Source organism: Phyllostomus discolor, chromosome 9 (genome assembly GCF_004126475.2).
Source record: "Phyllostomus discolor isolate MPI-MPIP mPhyDis1 chromosome 9, mPhyDis1.pri.v3, whole genome shotgun sequence".
Lineage (NCBI taxonomy): Eukaryota > Metazoa > Chordata > Mammalia > Chiroptera > Phyllostomidae > Phyllostomus > Phyllostomus discolor.
The window spans coordinates 4,555,177-4,571,489 of NC_040911.2; the positions used below are offsets into that span (position 1 = coordinate 4,555,177).

Genomic DNA, 16,313 nt, shown 5'->3' on the forward strand with positions numbered 1-16,313 from the left:
AGTATGAAGAACCAGTTTCAGAGTTAATTCAGATTGAACTTGAGAACACGAAGCAGTTTGTTTTCCTGAGACCACTGGCAGATTACGTCTGGGAACTCCGAGCCTCTGTCTTCTGGAAACGACCGTCACAGGCCTGGGAACACGATGGGATGGCTGACTTGTTATTTTCACGCTGTGCGTCCTCTTAGGAGCGTATGTTGTGCTCCGTCCGGAGAACTTAAAGATCGATATTTTGCCTTTCACTCGGGTCCAGCCGGCGGCACGCATCCCACAGGGAATAAATTCAGCAAAAACTCGCCGGAGCGAGGCTGGTCTGCAGTGGGAGACGGGCTGGTGCCCGGTGGAGGAAGAGAGGTCCCGGAAAGGCCTCTCAGCTCTCAGGGTTGGTGAGCTCATCGGCCAGAGTGGATCCTGGGTGGGCGGGGGTGGGCGGGGGTGGGCGGGGGCACCTTCTCTGCCCTGAGCGGAATGAGGCCCTTCCGGGAGTTTTCCAACTCCTGACCCCAAAAACAGGGTCTCGTTCCCCTTGCTCAGTTCCCCTGGGCTGAGCCGTGTGAGGCGCAGGGCTCGGAGGCAGAGGTTCCCGCGCGTGTGTGGCCACGTCTTGTTCACACTCACCGGTGGGAGGAACCCAGTCACTGAGGGCTTCAGCCTGGCATTTCACCTGACCTATTTTTTCTTTCTTGCATTGAAAACTTAGCGTTAGGTTGAGAGTTCGCTGTCAGTAGTTTTCTAAAACTCGAGAAGCTGGCACCGTTTTTAATGCTAGATTTGTACTGAGTCCTTGGAGAAAACCCGATTCCTCACGTGCAGTGGGAACTCTACAATAGCGCTTTAAAGTGGACACTAGAATAGGCTGGAGTAGGACGCCACCCCGCCCTTTACCAGAGAAAGAAGCCGATGCGTCAAAGCTCGCTGACTTCAATGTATCGACAGTGGTTTGTAAGGACTGAGCGTTCAAGCCCTGTGTGGGTGGCCTCCTTGAGGCGCCCTGGTGGGTACTCTTATCCTCTTTACAGAGATGAAAAAAATGAGGCTTAGAAAGGCTCAGTGCATTGCCTGAAGTTATACGAGTCAGCAATGGTAAATAAAGGTCATGAGCAAGTTCAAGGTGGTTTAGCTCCAAGACTCAAGGTTTAACCTCCACAGAGAGTATCTCTTCACAGTGGGGTGGGAGCTGAGCCGGGGGGGGGGAGGGGTGGAAACAAGTCATTCCAAGTTGCTACCTCACCACCTCCCAGAAGAAGCACGTTTATAAACAAAAACATTGACATTTTAAAGTTATACAGTAATGACTGGGAGCACGGGAGAGGTGGTTGAGTATGACTACAGGGTGTGAGGTCTGCACCATTTCACAGAGAGAATATTTCGAGCATTTTTATGGCGTCTATTTGGGGAAGCAACGGATTAGTTTATCTTTAAAAATGGGCATCCAGGGAGGCATTCTCCGCCTTGGACTTCTACTTCTCAAGATAAGGCTATGCAATAAGAGTTCATAGAGAAAGTTTAACATGTTTTCAAGGGCTGTTGCCAAACTACTCCCAGCAGGCCTGGGCCTTGCTGAGAATGTGCGGTGTACTTGGCTCTCGTTGAAGGTCACGGCGGATCGGGCCTGACCATGGATCGATCCAATACAGGGACACGATGGCGGCTTCGACACACACGGGCTGCTGTTTACTGCTGGTGCGATTCTTTATTTTTACCCACTACAGGAGGCTTTTATTAAGTTTGCGATTTGGGAAACATCACAGAATAAAAATTTAAACAGAAGATCTCAATGAAAGCTATTTACATCTTGAAACGGACAGGGCAGTAATGACGGATGGAAGGACGCAGCTGAGCAAAGAGAAGCAAATCCTTTGATTGACCTCCCTAATCTACGCTGGAACTCTGTTTACTGTTTCCTGAAGGTTATCTCTAATTCTAATTGCCTGTTTGCTTCCCGGCTCTCTGAGAACTCCGAGCGCGGACACCTTTCGGTGAACAGAAAATACCTTCTGTGTAATCAGGTCCCGCCGCCCGGCTGACCCCGGGTCTGGAGCTTAACCACAGATTACAGAAGGGAGAGGGAGGGAGACGCTGGCCTTGGAATATCAATCAGTGTTGATGAAAGCAGAACTGCACGGCTACTACCTTTGCCAAGGGCGTCTCAGTCATCCTGGGTTCAAAGATGAAGTTAGCGGTTCAGGCTGCTCACAAATGCATCACCATAGTTTTATGTATTTTTGCCTTGACTTCCCTTGCCTTAAGGGTCATATTTATAACAGCTCCTCTAAAACCAGGGTCCATGCGTTTAGCACCTTTGTTTTCTTCTATGTAATTTATTGTTTCAGGTCTAAGTTTTAGGTCTCTGACCCATTTCGGATGGATCTTGAGAATATCATGCTAAGCAAAATAAGTCAGAAAGAAAAAGTTAAGAGCCATATGATTTTACTCATACATGGGATATAAAGCTGAAAGCATGATGCCAAGAGAAATAAGCCAGGCGGTGAAAGACAAATACCATATGATCTCACCTTATCAGGAACCTAAACAACAAAACAAAGAAACAAGCAAAATATAACCAAAGACACTGAAATAGAGAACAGGCTGACAGTGACCAGAGGGGAGAGAAGAGGGAATTTCAGGGGAAAAGGGGAAGGGTTTACAGGAACAAGCATAAAGGACACGTGGACAAAAACTAGGGGCTGGGGGGGGGGAATGGGAGGGAGGGGGGAAAGACTGGGGGGTGGGCAGGGATAGGAGTAAAAGACTGAAAACTGTACTGGAACAACAATAAAAAAAAAAACACCCTGAAAGCAACACATAAACAAAGAAGAAAACCAGACAAAAACTCACAGACACACACAGTACTGTGGCTCCCAGGGGAAGGGCTGAAGTAGTAAAGGGCACAGGGGTCGAAAGCCTGGTGACGGAAGGTTTGACTTGGGGCGGATGCAATGCAACATACAAGTCATGTATCACAGACATGTACACGTGAAACCTATATAACCTTAGTAACCAATGCCGCCCCCATAAATTTAAAAAATTTTAAAATGAAAGTGAAATGAAAATGAATCAGCCTATAATCCGTATAATTTTGTGTGAAGATGACTCATTAAATGTACCAGGGCGCATTCAGTAAGGAGAGTACAGAGCCCCCGGCTCTCCGGGGACTGTTCCCAGCTCCCACGCTCGTCTCCCTCCGCCGCGGGAGCTGGTGGAGGAACTCACCCCGGGAAGCAGCAGCGGGAGGAGAGGCGACACCCAGCTGTCAGGGGAGAGGACAGATCTGCAGCCTGTCTCAGGGACTCGCGTGCTTCCCTCGGCGTTAGTTATGCCCAGCAGCAGCAAGTGCCTGACATGCCACAGAGACCTGGGCACAGGGCAGGGGGAGGGATGGGGGGGAGGGGGGTGGTCACGGAGGAGCGGGGCTCCAGGCAGGCTGCAGGGCAACCTGGGCGTGGTTCCTTTTACAGCACCGGCTGAGGATTTGGCTCACAGAGGAGACAAGGCAGCCAGGGCGTCCTCCATAATGCATTGTGACTCCATTTCTGCATCCAACAAAGCCTCAGCGAGGACCAGCGTGAGCCTGGTACCTTCGGGGGTTTCTACTAGTTTGTCATTTTTGATGATGCTTTTGTCACCTTGCCGAATCCCAGTTTAAAGACTCTGCTGTCGTCTGTGGCATAAATATGTACAGTGGTGATTACAAGTCCAGGGGACAGCCTTAAAGTAAGAAAAATTCTGGCCTCCTTATGGGTTTTTTTCTTTCTCCTTTTCCTTCCCTCCTCTTTCCCTCCCTGTCTTCTAGCTTGTTTTGAGGGCTCCTTATGCTTCCAGCATGTTTTCTGCTGCAGGCCTGAGAACTCAAAGCACAGTTCTGTCAACTTTATAACAAATGGTGTGTTTAAGCATTCACTTTTGAGTCAAGAGTCTGAAATCATGTTTCTTCCCTTTGCTAGTGGAGGTTCCCCTCAGTCTAGCCCGGCAGGGGTGTCCAACCTGCGGCCCTCGGGCCCCATGCAGCCCAGGGTGGCTGTGAACACGGCCCAACACAAAACATGATGACATTTTTTGGTGACCGTGTGTCCCAGTGTGCTTAATGTGTGGCCCAGACAACTCGCCTTCTTCCAGTGTGGCCCAGAGATGCCGAAGGTTGGGCACTCCCAGTAGAGCTGACATCTCTAGAATGTGTTGTGACATAAACGTTTTTTGTAATGGCAGATGTTGGAGGAACATGAACAGAAAATTGCCTTCACAAATGATCATTTTTTATTACCTGACAAACACTGGAAAGAGGAAAAGTCCTTATTTACCGCTTCTGCAGGAAGAGGGGAACATACCCATCAGAAGCCATTTAGGGGAAGAGATTTTAAACAGTGGCTGCCTGGTACTCAGTTTAACGAGTACTTGTAAGGGCTAATTATCCTTTGTCTTTGTCTTTCGACTCCGAGAGTGAGAGCACCCTAGGGAGACCGTAACAATCTCTGCTTTCAGAGCACCGTCCCGGGCGTAGCGTGGAGAACCCCTTCCCCAGACATTAAAGTGAATTCAGTGAGGCAATGCCCGTCTTCCAGAGTGAATCTCGCCTCTATAGTTACAAAACGGGTGACAGAAATAGAGACAATAAAAGTGAGCAAAGTGCAGTTTGGAGGGTGACAGGCAATCAGAGTGATAGGAGAGTCGATACAGGATGGATTTGTCTCCACACCGTGAATCTTTTCCCGATTCGAGTACATGGGCTGCTTCATAATGAACCTCCACCTATTAAACCTTAAATACATCAGAACACTTCCTCCATTATCTACCAAGTGGAAGCCGGCCGAGTTTAACTCATATTGATCTCCTCTGCACCGTGAGGATACAAACAATGTGATGAAAAAATTGTGAAGATACGTTTTTGCCCCTGGATGCTCCCTACGGTTGACTTGATGATACAGCACCCACCCTCGCCAAATTTCTTCTCTGACTTTGGGAGATCAACAATGACAGCTGCCCCACCCTGCTCTCCTCTTTGTACTGGGGAGGGGTGTTGGGAACCACCCTGACTGGTATCAGAAGCTGAAACCCCCGCTTAGGCTAAGGCTAAGGGAACGCCCTTGGAACCGTAAGCCAGCAAGGAGACAAGGGCTTGTCTCCCTGGCAGGAATGCTGCTTCTGCTGCTTTATTCATAACTGAACCCCAAAAAGCTTGGTCAGTTAGCCAAAGACGGGTAAGATTCCCCACGGGGGGAACGACCTAAGCCAGGCACGATCACTTTGGGAGGCCCCCCAAAAGAAGGACTTGGGGGCTGCAGCATAAGAGGGTGACGGACCCTCGCTCCTCGGCTTTGACATAGCCTGAGTTCTCATCGTCTGGGAGAAAATCTCCTTATTGCCTTAGTTCCCGTGCTAAGCCTGAAACAATGACAGGGTGGTGCAGCTCTGTGCTGAAAAGGGCGGATTCCCCGGGTGATCAGGCCTAAGAAAGAACATGTAAATTACTGTGAAACCTTCTTTGTTTAGAATGCTCTCAGTTGAATGAGAAGGGTCCAAGGAGGAAGTTGGTTCCTCAAAGTCTTACAGCTCTTTGACCCCAACCCAATAGACCAGCAGAGTTCCTTGTTTTCTATAGTTCCTTACTTCCCCCTGATAAGTACTATACTTTACCTGAATTATTATGCAAAATGAGCCCAATAAAAGCAAGTGTGGACGGTAAATCAGGGCCCTCCCCACTAGGGGGGGTGGCCATTCTGCCCCTACTTCCCCACAGAAACTCGTCTCTGTGCATGTTTGTTTCTCGCGTGTTTTTCGGCGAGCCATCCACAACGTTCCGTGGTCACTGCTGGCCGGTGACCCACGCGCAACAGAGGGGAGGCCACTTCAAGGAGCACAAGTGAAGAAATGAGACACGAAATGAGCCCCGTATGACACGCAGCTTGGTGAAAAAACAATGGAGGTGTGCGTGAAGGGGTGCTGAGTGTTTCTCTCTGCGTTTCTTTTTTGTTTCAGTAGCTTTATTCTGTCCTGACTCCATTCGGGTACAGTCAGAATAGAGTACAACCCAATAAAAAACTATGGTCAGGCCCTGGCTGGGTAGCTCAGCTGGTTAGAGCAGCATCCCAATACACCAAGGTTGCGGTTGGATTTCCAGTCGGGGCACATACAAGAAGTAACCGATGGTTGCATAGATAAATGGAACAACAAATCTCTCCCTCCCTCCCTCCCTCCCTCCCTGTCTCAAATCAATAAAAAATTGGTCGGAGGCTCTTGTCCTCTGCTTAAATTAATTGCCTCAATAGAATAAGAGAATAAAATAAATCACCATTCTCAAAGTATCACTAACAAGTTTATAACTATCTATCTATATATTATCTATCCATCTATCTACCTGCTGAATATTTATATTTCTCTCTCTATTCATATAATATAACCATAAAATGAGGGGGTATATAAAGTTGTAAAATTAATTGCTTTAAGAAGTATACAATATAAAAATAAACAAAGTATAGTGAAATGTAATTTATATGAAATATGTTTTATATTTATCTGACCTATAGTAATTAATTAATGTATTTTTGTTAATAAAGCAACAAACAACCAAAAATATATCAAGACCATATAAGTAAATTGTTCATCATAACTGATAAGATATTTCAAGCCCCTAACTTTGCTTGGAATCAGTATTAGTGAGATAAATCATGGAGTTGTCTAATTAGTTATTGGCTGTATTTTATTGTGTAAGTCAATATAGTCCTCCAATGAGTCTCTGGGATGGTTTTAAGAAATTCCAGTGCATTCCGGTGTTTCTCGTGGAGTGCATATGATGTTATTTCTGAAGCCGTGCATCAGCTGAGGTCTGAGCTCGCCGGTCAGAGAGAAGTTCCCTGTGCACGACCACGGACACCAGAGTCTCGTATTCTCCGGATTATGGGCCAAGCTCTTGTCAACAACCAGTTATCATCACTTGGGTTCCCACCTATTTCCAACGTATTTGTATTAGCATCTCGCTTTCTGTTTGCTTAGATATGTATTTCCTCATTCAAGCATTCCACAGTTTTGGCTTTTTCTATTGGATATCAATATTCACTATATATGTTTATATTTAAATAAAAACAACCTTACTTTAAAAGTGTGTCTCCTAGTTACCCCTAGTCGAGCAAAATTAGTTAATCATACAAGATCATGACAAGATCAGGCAACCTTAGCACGTGGTTTTGGCAACTGTGGAGGGAGGCAAAAGAATGAGGCGGGGATCCTCTTTCTGATTCATGAAACTGTCAAAACCATCCTCCTTCCTTTTCCTGTTGAAAAAAAAATACAACGGGCCTTACATGGAGTCACTTGAGTAAGCTCCCGGCAGAGAAATGAGATTTCCTACCTCACCTGACTGTAGCTCCACACCGTCCCCCAGCCCCTGGAATGTAATTTCTCACTTAACCTGTTAGCCTGGAATTTCCTGGCCAGCACCAGTGAGGTAATCTACCCAAGAGACCTGTGTGTCCCTTGCCTGGAATAATCTTTTCTTTTGTTTATGGCTCCCATGTCCCAGCCCCCACTGCCTCTGAAAACGTTTTCTGTTCTGAAGCTCTTCAGTGGTCCCGTCTCTCCACTGGCTGGGATGCTGCCCGAATCATGAATCACGGAATACAGCCAGTTGTACATTCAAATTTACTCCTCTGAATTTTAAACTCTATTTAGAATTTTCTTATACAAGTAAGTAATACAAAAAGATAAGGACTCCCTGCTAAACACAGGGAGTCAAGTTGGCCATAAGGACGTTCATTTAAAACATTAAAAGCAATTACCTTTCATAAGTGATTGAAATTGTTCTGACTGTTCTTTCTTGAAGAATGTATCTTTAATGGAGTCAGATCATTCTCATAGAGTTCTTGCAATTTTTAAAAAACGTTTAGTTCCCTTTCTTCTTCCGCCTGAAGCATGTCTAGATTTCTGTCTTCGAGCTTGCTCATTTTCTCCTCCATCCAGTCTGCCCTCCTTCCTGTGCTTCCTAATGCATTCCTCCTCCCGCCTGTTGAGTTCTTCGGCTCCAGAACATCTGCTTCTCTTTAAAGTTTCCATCTCTTCGGTGAAGTCCTCCTTTTGTTCATTAATTTGACTCCCGAGCTCACTGAACTGCCTTTCGGAGTTTTCTCGTACCTCACTGAATGTCTTCATGACTGTAACCTTGAATTCTCTGTCGTTCGAATCAGTCTTCCGTGATTTGGGGGTTGGTTCCTGGAGACTTGCCATTTTCTTCCCGTGTTAGCTCGTTAACGTGGCTAATCATGGTGCCCAATGGGCCGTCCTCCCGCCTGCACATGTGAGGTGGTGAATTGTTCTGTTGTTTAGTTACCACGTGGATCCGAACAATGCTGTAGGTTGATAATTTTGTTTTCCAGTACATGGTGATACAGTGCCAGGTTTTATTTTCTCTGCCCGTTGCTACTTGCACCCGTTGGCTTCTTGTTGGGGGGCACCATTGGGCTAGTGGAAATTGATGACCAGATGACTGGGGTGATGGGTCCCCGCTATGTCCAAGTCACCTCAGCCTCAGGGCACCACCACCACGGTGGGCGGTGTCGCATGTGCCGATGCTGCTTCTGCCGAGCCTCTGACCTTCTGCTGAGCCACAGTGTGGAGGTGCACCCCAAATCCTCCACCACCACCACATCAGCTGGGGCCCAGGTGGGCACCAAACCCTGTGTGAGAACACCACCCCTCCCCTGTCCTTCCCACCATCTGGCCCTCCCTACATGGTCCAAGATGTCCACCTCTCGATGCATGGATCACTCAGGCAAGCGCTGAGCAGAGGAAACTGTTGGATTATAGATGTCCGACTTATAACTTTAAGGGGAGATACCGAGGGGTTTTATCCCTCCACCATGACGCTGATGTCACTCCTCGGAATGTATCTTTAATCATTAATTCTTACTGATCAATTCTATTAGTCTAGGTTTGAAACCGTGGCAAGAAAATATTGCTTTAAGAATACACTATTTCACCTGGCTGGTGTAGCTCAGTGGACTGAGCACAGGCTGTGAACCAAACCGTCGCTGGTTCAATTCCCAGTCAGGGCACACGCCTGGGTTGTGGGCCAGGTCCCCAGTGGAGGGGCCCACGTGAGAAGCAACCACACATTGATGTTTCTCTCCCTCTCTTTCTCCCTCCCTTCCCTTTTCTCTAAAAATAAATAAATAAAACTTCAAAAAATATAGTATTTCAGTTTGCTTATAATAGAATTTCTTTTGTCACAATGCTTAGTATTAATGTGAGCAAAAGCTAAAGTAGAAGAGGAACAAGGACCCTAAATGCCCAACTATTGTATGATGGCGGTCCCAGTGGTCATCCCTTCCCAGATGTTTCCCGGGACCTACTGCGTTCGAGCCCGTGTGCTCAGCAGGTGCTGGCTGGGCGGGTGTCCGCAGCTGTGCTGCGGTAGCCTGTTTGCCTCCGCGCCTGCCCCGTCCAGTCTCGGTCAGCTGTTAGTCAGCTGCGTGCAACCCAGTGTTTTTCTGAAGGATAAGATTATTCCTTTTGGGGCAAAGGGAAGGAATAGGAAAAGAACCGCCAAAGCTTCGGTTTCTGCTCTTGTTGGTGAAATACCTGTTATGTCACAGTTTGATGAACCCGGAGAGCCATCCCCGTGCTGGTTAACCGTTTCTCATTAGGAATAGCACAGAAATTAAATTGTTTACACTTGTCTCCTTCTGTCCCCGCCCCGCCCATCGCCACACTCGGCAGCCAAACGGTGTCTACATTTTCCAAATGGCTTTGGAAAAACCTTAAAACTGCTATGAGTAGGTTTATGCAGCATTTTATTACGGAGCCTGAGGTCAGCCTCCTGAACTTACACTCAGCGCTGTCACGGAGTAAAAGATGCTAAGAAAGACATCCTCTGTAAAACACAGCACGAGACAGGCCCTGGTATGAACTGCCTTTAGCTTCTGATGAGACGCATGGCACCGTGTTTTCGTCAAGCGCCTGCGCCCTATCCGGTCCTCGGCCCTTGGTGATTTCTGAAATAACTTTTATCATGAGTCTGAAATGATAGCTTTCGAGAAGCCACCGTCAATCTCAGCGCTCTCGCTGTGGTCAGTGACAGCTGATAAATGGAAATGGAGGAAAAGCAAGTGGTGCACGCACACACAGAGACTTGCAGGGCTCCCGGCCCAGCCTGGCCCGGCCCAGCCCAGCCGGGGGGAGCCCGAGGCATTGCAGCCGGCCCCCTCACTTGCCTTGCAAACTGTAGATCTCGCCAACGCTGTTCTGACGGGTGATGTGGTGCCAGTACGCGCTCCGAGGGAGAGAGATCGATTTGGATAGCGTCATGGGTTCGGTCAGGCTTGTCTGCAGCTGGAAGGAAGAGAAAAGGGGTCTTAGGCTTGCTTTCAAATGTTAGACTGAAATCCACTCTTTTCAAAGTTGGGGGTGAAATGTGGGTGATGTGTAACCCGATAGAATCCCTGCACGACGAGTTGCTGTGGAAGGGTCACTTTTTTTTAAAGATGTAAAACCATGACTGAGAAAATAGGAAGCGAACACTGGGAAATGGTTTAATCCCACTTGTCAATTAAGAAGCGAACGAAAAGATGGTACAACCGGTTCCAAGTCGGCTTCAAAGGACATGTCGCCCATCAGGAATGCTGGTTCATAGCCACAGAAAAGTCAGCTGCATTATTCCACCAGGAGAATTTATTTGCATTTCTGTGTCTATCAGCTTCCGACAATTAGTTGAATTTTAACATAGCTCAAAAAGCGGAGGTAGAAGCTCCTTCTGAAACAGATACACCGACTGCGGGCACCCGGGATCCCATTTCTCTCGTGCCCTGTTCCCGGTCTTCCAGTTCTGCCCGGCAGCACCCCCATCCTCACCCGATGCCTCTTTCTCGAATGGACTTGGACCCTCGATACCACCTTGTGTCCTGGAAAAGCGTTTTCCCTGAGGAGCTCCGTGAGAACCCTGGGGCGTATTCTGTCACTGGCAACACAAAGGTAAGACCAGCTGGAGAGACCCACACCTCACACTGGGCGCCCAGGCCTTTGGTCAGTGCAGAGTGCAACACTTCACACTGCGTTTCCAAGAAGAAAGTTTATTTGTATTGATTCACACCAGGTTAAAAATAAAAAAAGAAAACACCCAGCAATGGTTTTATTTGGTCTTAGGACACATTTCTCTGATGCCCCCTGAGCAAATGTTCCCTTTCTCACAGAAAATGGGCCATCTGCCGATTAATAGAATCTCAAATTCCCCCTCGTGTAGTCCCTGACTTGGGGCAGAACTGGGAGGTGTAAAGACCAGCTCAGGCCAGTGCAGCCTTCGAGCCCACTGGCCGGCTGTGTGTACACACCCTCTCACTGGGCTCTTCCGCCCCCAGCTCTTCCACAGCTCTGCGGCAGCAGTCACCCCTTCATAGAAGATGCTGCAAGCAAAGTACCGAGAGGATACGGCAGGACTTTGAACATGTGTCAGAATAAGAGGCGTTTCTGTTTGAATAGAATCAGAAAGCAAAGGGCTTTAAATGTACTTATTTGGTTTTACTTTTTTTTAAAAAAAATTGATTTTGGAGAGAGAGGAAGGAAGGGAGAGAAACATGGATTTGTTGTTCTACTTGCTTATGCATTCATTGTTGCTTCCTGTCTGTACCCCGATTGGGGATCGAACCTGCAACCTGCCATATTGGGGACGACACTCTAACCGACTGGCTACCTGGCCAAGGCCTTGATTTTACTTTTTTAATAGTGAGGCATTTCCGGGGCTCTATGTCTTGCCACAGACGTGCCCTACTCGGTGTATTTAAAAGTCTGGCCCTGGTGAAGGTATTTTTTCAAAGATGGCTCCGAAGAGCAACATTGCAACCAATTTTTATATTTTCAAACTTTGCTACATCTCAGAGTTTTCCTCCTTATTATGAAAATGGGTGTACTAACTGCAGCCACATGCCATGGTTGGTAGGGAGGGAGGGTGTGGGAGAAGCTCACTTTCCAGGTCACCCCAGAATCTCTGCGATGCTTGTCACCCCGGGCATTTCTGCTCGTCTGACCCCGGAGCAGAGGGTCGGAGAGCTTGCGGGAGGGCTGTGCATGTTGACATCCAAATGACCTTCAAGCACAAGCCATCATCCCACTGTGGAAAGGGACAGAGGCCGGGGCTCGTCCTAAGAAATCGTCACGGGGACCAAAGGGCTTTCCTGTCTAAAGCCAATTCCTCACGTGAGGCATGAACTGAATTAAACACATAAATCTTTAATTAGTGTCAGCAGGGCCCATTAATAACATCAACTAATCCATGAAATGAATCTCATATTAATCCCACGCCATCTACTCTTAAATCCTTTTTATAATTGATGATACGTTGTTTACTACTTAGCATACAGTAGATCATCAGTGGTGAATTCATCTTCCCCAAAGCTGAGGAAAGTGCTTTTCCTCCTTTTTTTTTTTTTTTTTTTTCATTCTCGGAAACAGAACAGTTAGTTGCTAAGTCTAGGAGCCCGCGGTCACCAGGCAAAGTTGTCACACTACTGAATGGATTATATTCTTCTTCACTTTTTTCACCCTCCCCGATCCCCACCTCTGAGATTTGGGGTTTTAACTTTACTTAAAGAATTTATAGTTTTCAGTTTTTCTTTTCTTCCTTTTTTTTTAAACACATGTACTTTATTTTTATCTTTAGAGAGAGGGGAAGGGAGGGAGAAAAAGAGGGAGAGAAACATTGATGTGGGAGAGAAACATCAATCAGTTGGCTCCCACACATGCCCTGACTGGGAACTGAACCCACAACCCAGGCATCTGCTCTGACTTATATTTGAACCGGCAACATTTTACTTTGTAGAACATTGCCCACACCTGTCAGGGCTCAGTTTTTCTGATATTTTGCTCTTATCTTAATTAATTTTCACCTTCTGTTTTTTTAATTGGTTTTCTTGTTTATTTTCTATCTTTTCTTTTTTTCCTTTTCCCCTCCAACATACTATAATTTGCAACAATACAGTCTTGTACTTTAAGAGGACCTCGGCTGCCCAGAAGAAGCCGGGAGGGCCTGATTGATGGCTGTGATTTGTGTGAAAGGACTGCCTACCAGCACCTCTTCCTGCTTTTACCGGGGAAAAAAAAAGTATCCAGGCGACCTTATGCCTTTTGCAATTTCCCTGTACTGTTTTGAGATTCCGCCTCCCCCTGTGATAAACATTAATGCTAATTTGTGTTTACCCACATAAAATTCATCTGCATCAAAAATGTTAACAAATTAATTCTCCTTTTGCTCTGTATCTTCCTAATTATTGCCTTGAAAATGGAAAGTGATATTAGCACGGGAAATGCAAACTTGTACAATCAGGAGAGGGGAAAAAATTAGCATTTATAAATGAGCATTTATGAGTCACTCTCTGTGCCTGGCAGCATGCAAACGGGTATCATCCGTCATCTCACGTAACACCCACAGTAGAAACTGTCAGCAAAGGCAAGGAAAAGGAGGCTCAGAGTGATAACCTATTTTGTCCGTGGTGACACAGCCCGTGAGTGATGTCTCTGAGGCTTCCAAGACCACAGTGTTATTCCCTCTTCCCCATAACTCACTGTAAGGTAAACCACTGGACCCCTTGTCTTCTGGGAGCAGACGGGATGAGAATTACACCTATCGGGTCTGTTCCCCGGGACCCAGGCAGGAAGGGGAGCGCCTCTTGTCTCTGCCCGACGCAGCACAGCACAGGAACGGGAGGCAGAGACCGGTCGGCCCTCGGCTCTGCTGAACGCAGACCTGCCATCCAACACCAGCTCCGCAGATGCCCACTCAGCTGACCCTGTCCCTGTTCTTCGGACTTCACTTTTCCTTATCTCTCAATTGGAGTTAATATAACCCACCTTGAGGGTTATACATATTTTATAAGATGATGCTTTGGGAGTGGAAAGCACCGTGTTTATCATACCTGAGAGTGCTCAGGGAAGGTTGCTGCCTCATCGCTGCTCCCAGAGCATGGGGAGGCGGCTCAGACCGGAGGTGTCCATGCACGTGTGTGGTCAGGGCATGGAAATCTGTCCCAAATGAGTGACCAAGAAAATGACGACGAAGGCAGAGGCCTGTACTCGGATCTGAGTCCAGGACCTTAATAGAAGTACAAAACCCAAGAGATATGACTATGAATGAGGAGGATGGGCAGGTGGGACACAGATGGGGGCAGGTGAGCAACGCTGGTAGGAGGGGGTATATGTGTGTGCGTGTACACCTGCACACCTGCACACCTGCACACCTGCATAATATATGCCGGGAAGGAACAGCCCCAGTCTTTCTGAGGGGTGGAGCTATGAAATGCCATAGTGGGTGGGTGCGTGAATATGCCCCCCGGTAGGTCTGAGACGAGACGGACTGGCCAGGGATATACACTCTCCATGAAAAACACTACAAAGATATCATACAAGTGGTTAGGGAACAGGCTCATGTAGGTCAGGGTAAGACAAAATGTGGCGCTGCTTAGTATGGAAATGCTGAATACGAGTCGAGAACACTGAGTTTTCTTTGTTCTTGGAAAAGAGCTCTCAACACTAGAAAACTGTGAGCCCCCGGGGGTGTTTTGCCAGCCAAGCCGGTGCTGTCTGGATTCGTGCAAACCGGCCTCCGAAGTTGGAAGGTTCATGGGCAATTGGTTTCTCACAGACTCAACTTAATTTCCAATAGGGGACATCTTACATTTAATCTTCCATTTTATTCAAGATAAATGGAAAGGAATTAGAAGACACTTTGCTTAGATTGCACCAGACTAACAAATAAAATGTAGTTTACACAGCCATTTAATGGCAGCTGCTAGGTGGGGTATTATTTCCGTTAGACTTGAAAAAATGAATGTTATTATTATATATTTTAAACCATACATTGACCACATTTTAAGGGAAGAGAGCATGATGTAAATAAAATCCTTGCTGTTACACTGTGTTACAGTGCTGTTCATTAGAATACTTACATACAGTCTTCCTCCTGTTTCCCTCACATGTGTGCATGTATGCAGAAATGTATATTTTTCTTTGTGTTTATTCAGAGGCAACATTTTCTTTGGTGTCCTGAAATTGGAACAATAGTAAGTGAACTGACTGATTAGTGGGCCATGGGCCCATTTCCATTATCGACTATGATGGTTTGTTCTCATTGACCTTGGTTTGAGTCATAGATCAGTGCCTACCAGTCAGCAAAGTGAAATTTTACAATGATGTGAATGGCATGTCCCAGCGAGGAACTGGTCATTGTCAATAATAATGAAGGCTCTTGATTTATGGTTAATAACTGGTAATATTGAGCAATAAATAGATCCGTGAATAGAACCCTGAAGAATGAATTAATTAGCAGATGTTCCTGTATATTAGACATTACATAACCACTTGCGATCACAAATCACACATTTAAAGTTTTCCTAGAATTTCCTGAATGCGCATGAAGAATACCTAGAAAAGAGACTGCAGAGTGTGGTAAAATTTTTCTGTGCACTCCCCTCGGGCTGTTGTGCTTCCAGATTCTGCACATGTTCAGCGTGAGAAAACTTGTGAGTGCCTTTTCAGAACTGATAGGGATTCCTGGAAAACGTGGGCATGGAGGACGCTCTCCCGGCAAAGGAAGTCAAACCGCCAAGGATAGAGCCGGTTCTGTAAGGCTTCCTCATTCCTTCAAACATTGCAGATGAGCACACGGGGTTCGCGGTCATACTTGAAAGGAATTGAGAACTATTATTTAGCTACCGTTGGGCGTCACATTTTAGTGTCTTCAGAACATGTCTCCTAGCGAGCATTATGCACTCCAAGATGCCATCAGCGGAAAGACAACATTATTTTATGTCGCGCCATGAAAGAGCGATGCTGCTAATTAAACTGCCACTCGCATTGGACCTGAGAGATGTTCACATGTGAAAAAAATGTGTGCGTTTGGAACAGATGCAGTATCATAGTACTTCCCTGTGCAGGGAACTATGTAGGCCACAGTTATGTCATGGGCTGGTAATTGTCAATACTTGAGCAAGTTTTATGTTCACGTGCAAATCTGGAGGAGCGAATTTACCTAACCTTGAGTTGCTACTTTAGTGAGTTTTACATACAGGTAGCTCCATTCCTTCTCTCCTCTGGGCCCTCTCCACATCGCCTTCACTGGGACGAACGTGGCATTGGGCACGTGTCCATGCCGGTGTGGTGGAGGCAGAGGAAGATAATGCCGTTTCTTTGTCAGAAATGTCATTTCATTTTATATTATCGATGAAAATAAGGGGATTTGTTTTTGAATGATTATTATCCGAAAGAGCAGGACTGATCTCTGTGAAATGGAAACAAATTTTAGGTGTTGTTCCTTTGGATACCTAGCTTTACTAATATCCTCA

At 46.6% G+C, this 16,313-nt stretch overlaps 1 protein-coding gene and 1 long non-coding RNA gene across 2 annotated transcripts in view; one reads left to right on the forward strand and one right to left on the reverse strand.

The window, feature by feature from the left end:
* The window catches only part of DOK6 (docking protein 6), a 248,658-nt gene that overhangs the window by 38,363 nt on the left and 193,982 nt on the right, over positions 1 to 16,313 (reverse strand). Inside the window, exon 7 of the mRNA XM_028524496.2 lies at positions 10,200 to 10,317. Coding sequence (XP_028380297.1) covers positions 10,200 to 10,317 — 118 coding nt within the window. The remainder of the gene's footprint in view (positions 1 to 10,199; positions 10,318 to 16,313) is intronic.
* Positions 4,746 to 6,089, forward strand: LOC118496927. The gene is made up of 3 exons (XR_004899482.1): positions 4,746 to 5,011; positions 5,522 to 5,524; positions 5,839 to 6,089. It is a non-coding gene; the product is annotated as an uncharacterized LOC118496927 (long non-coding RNA).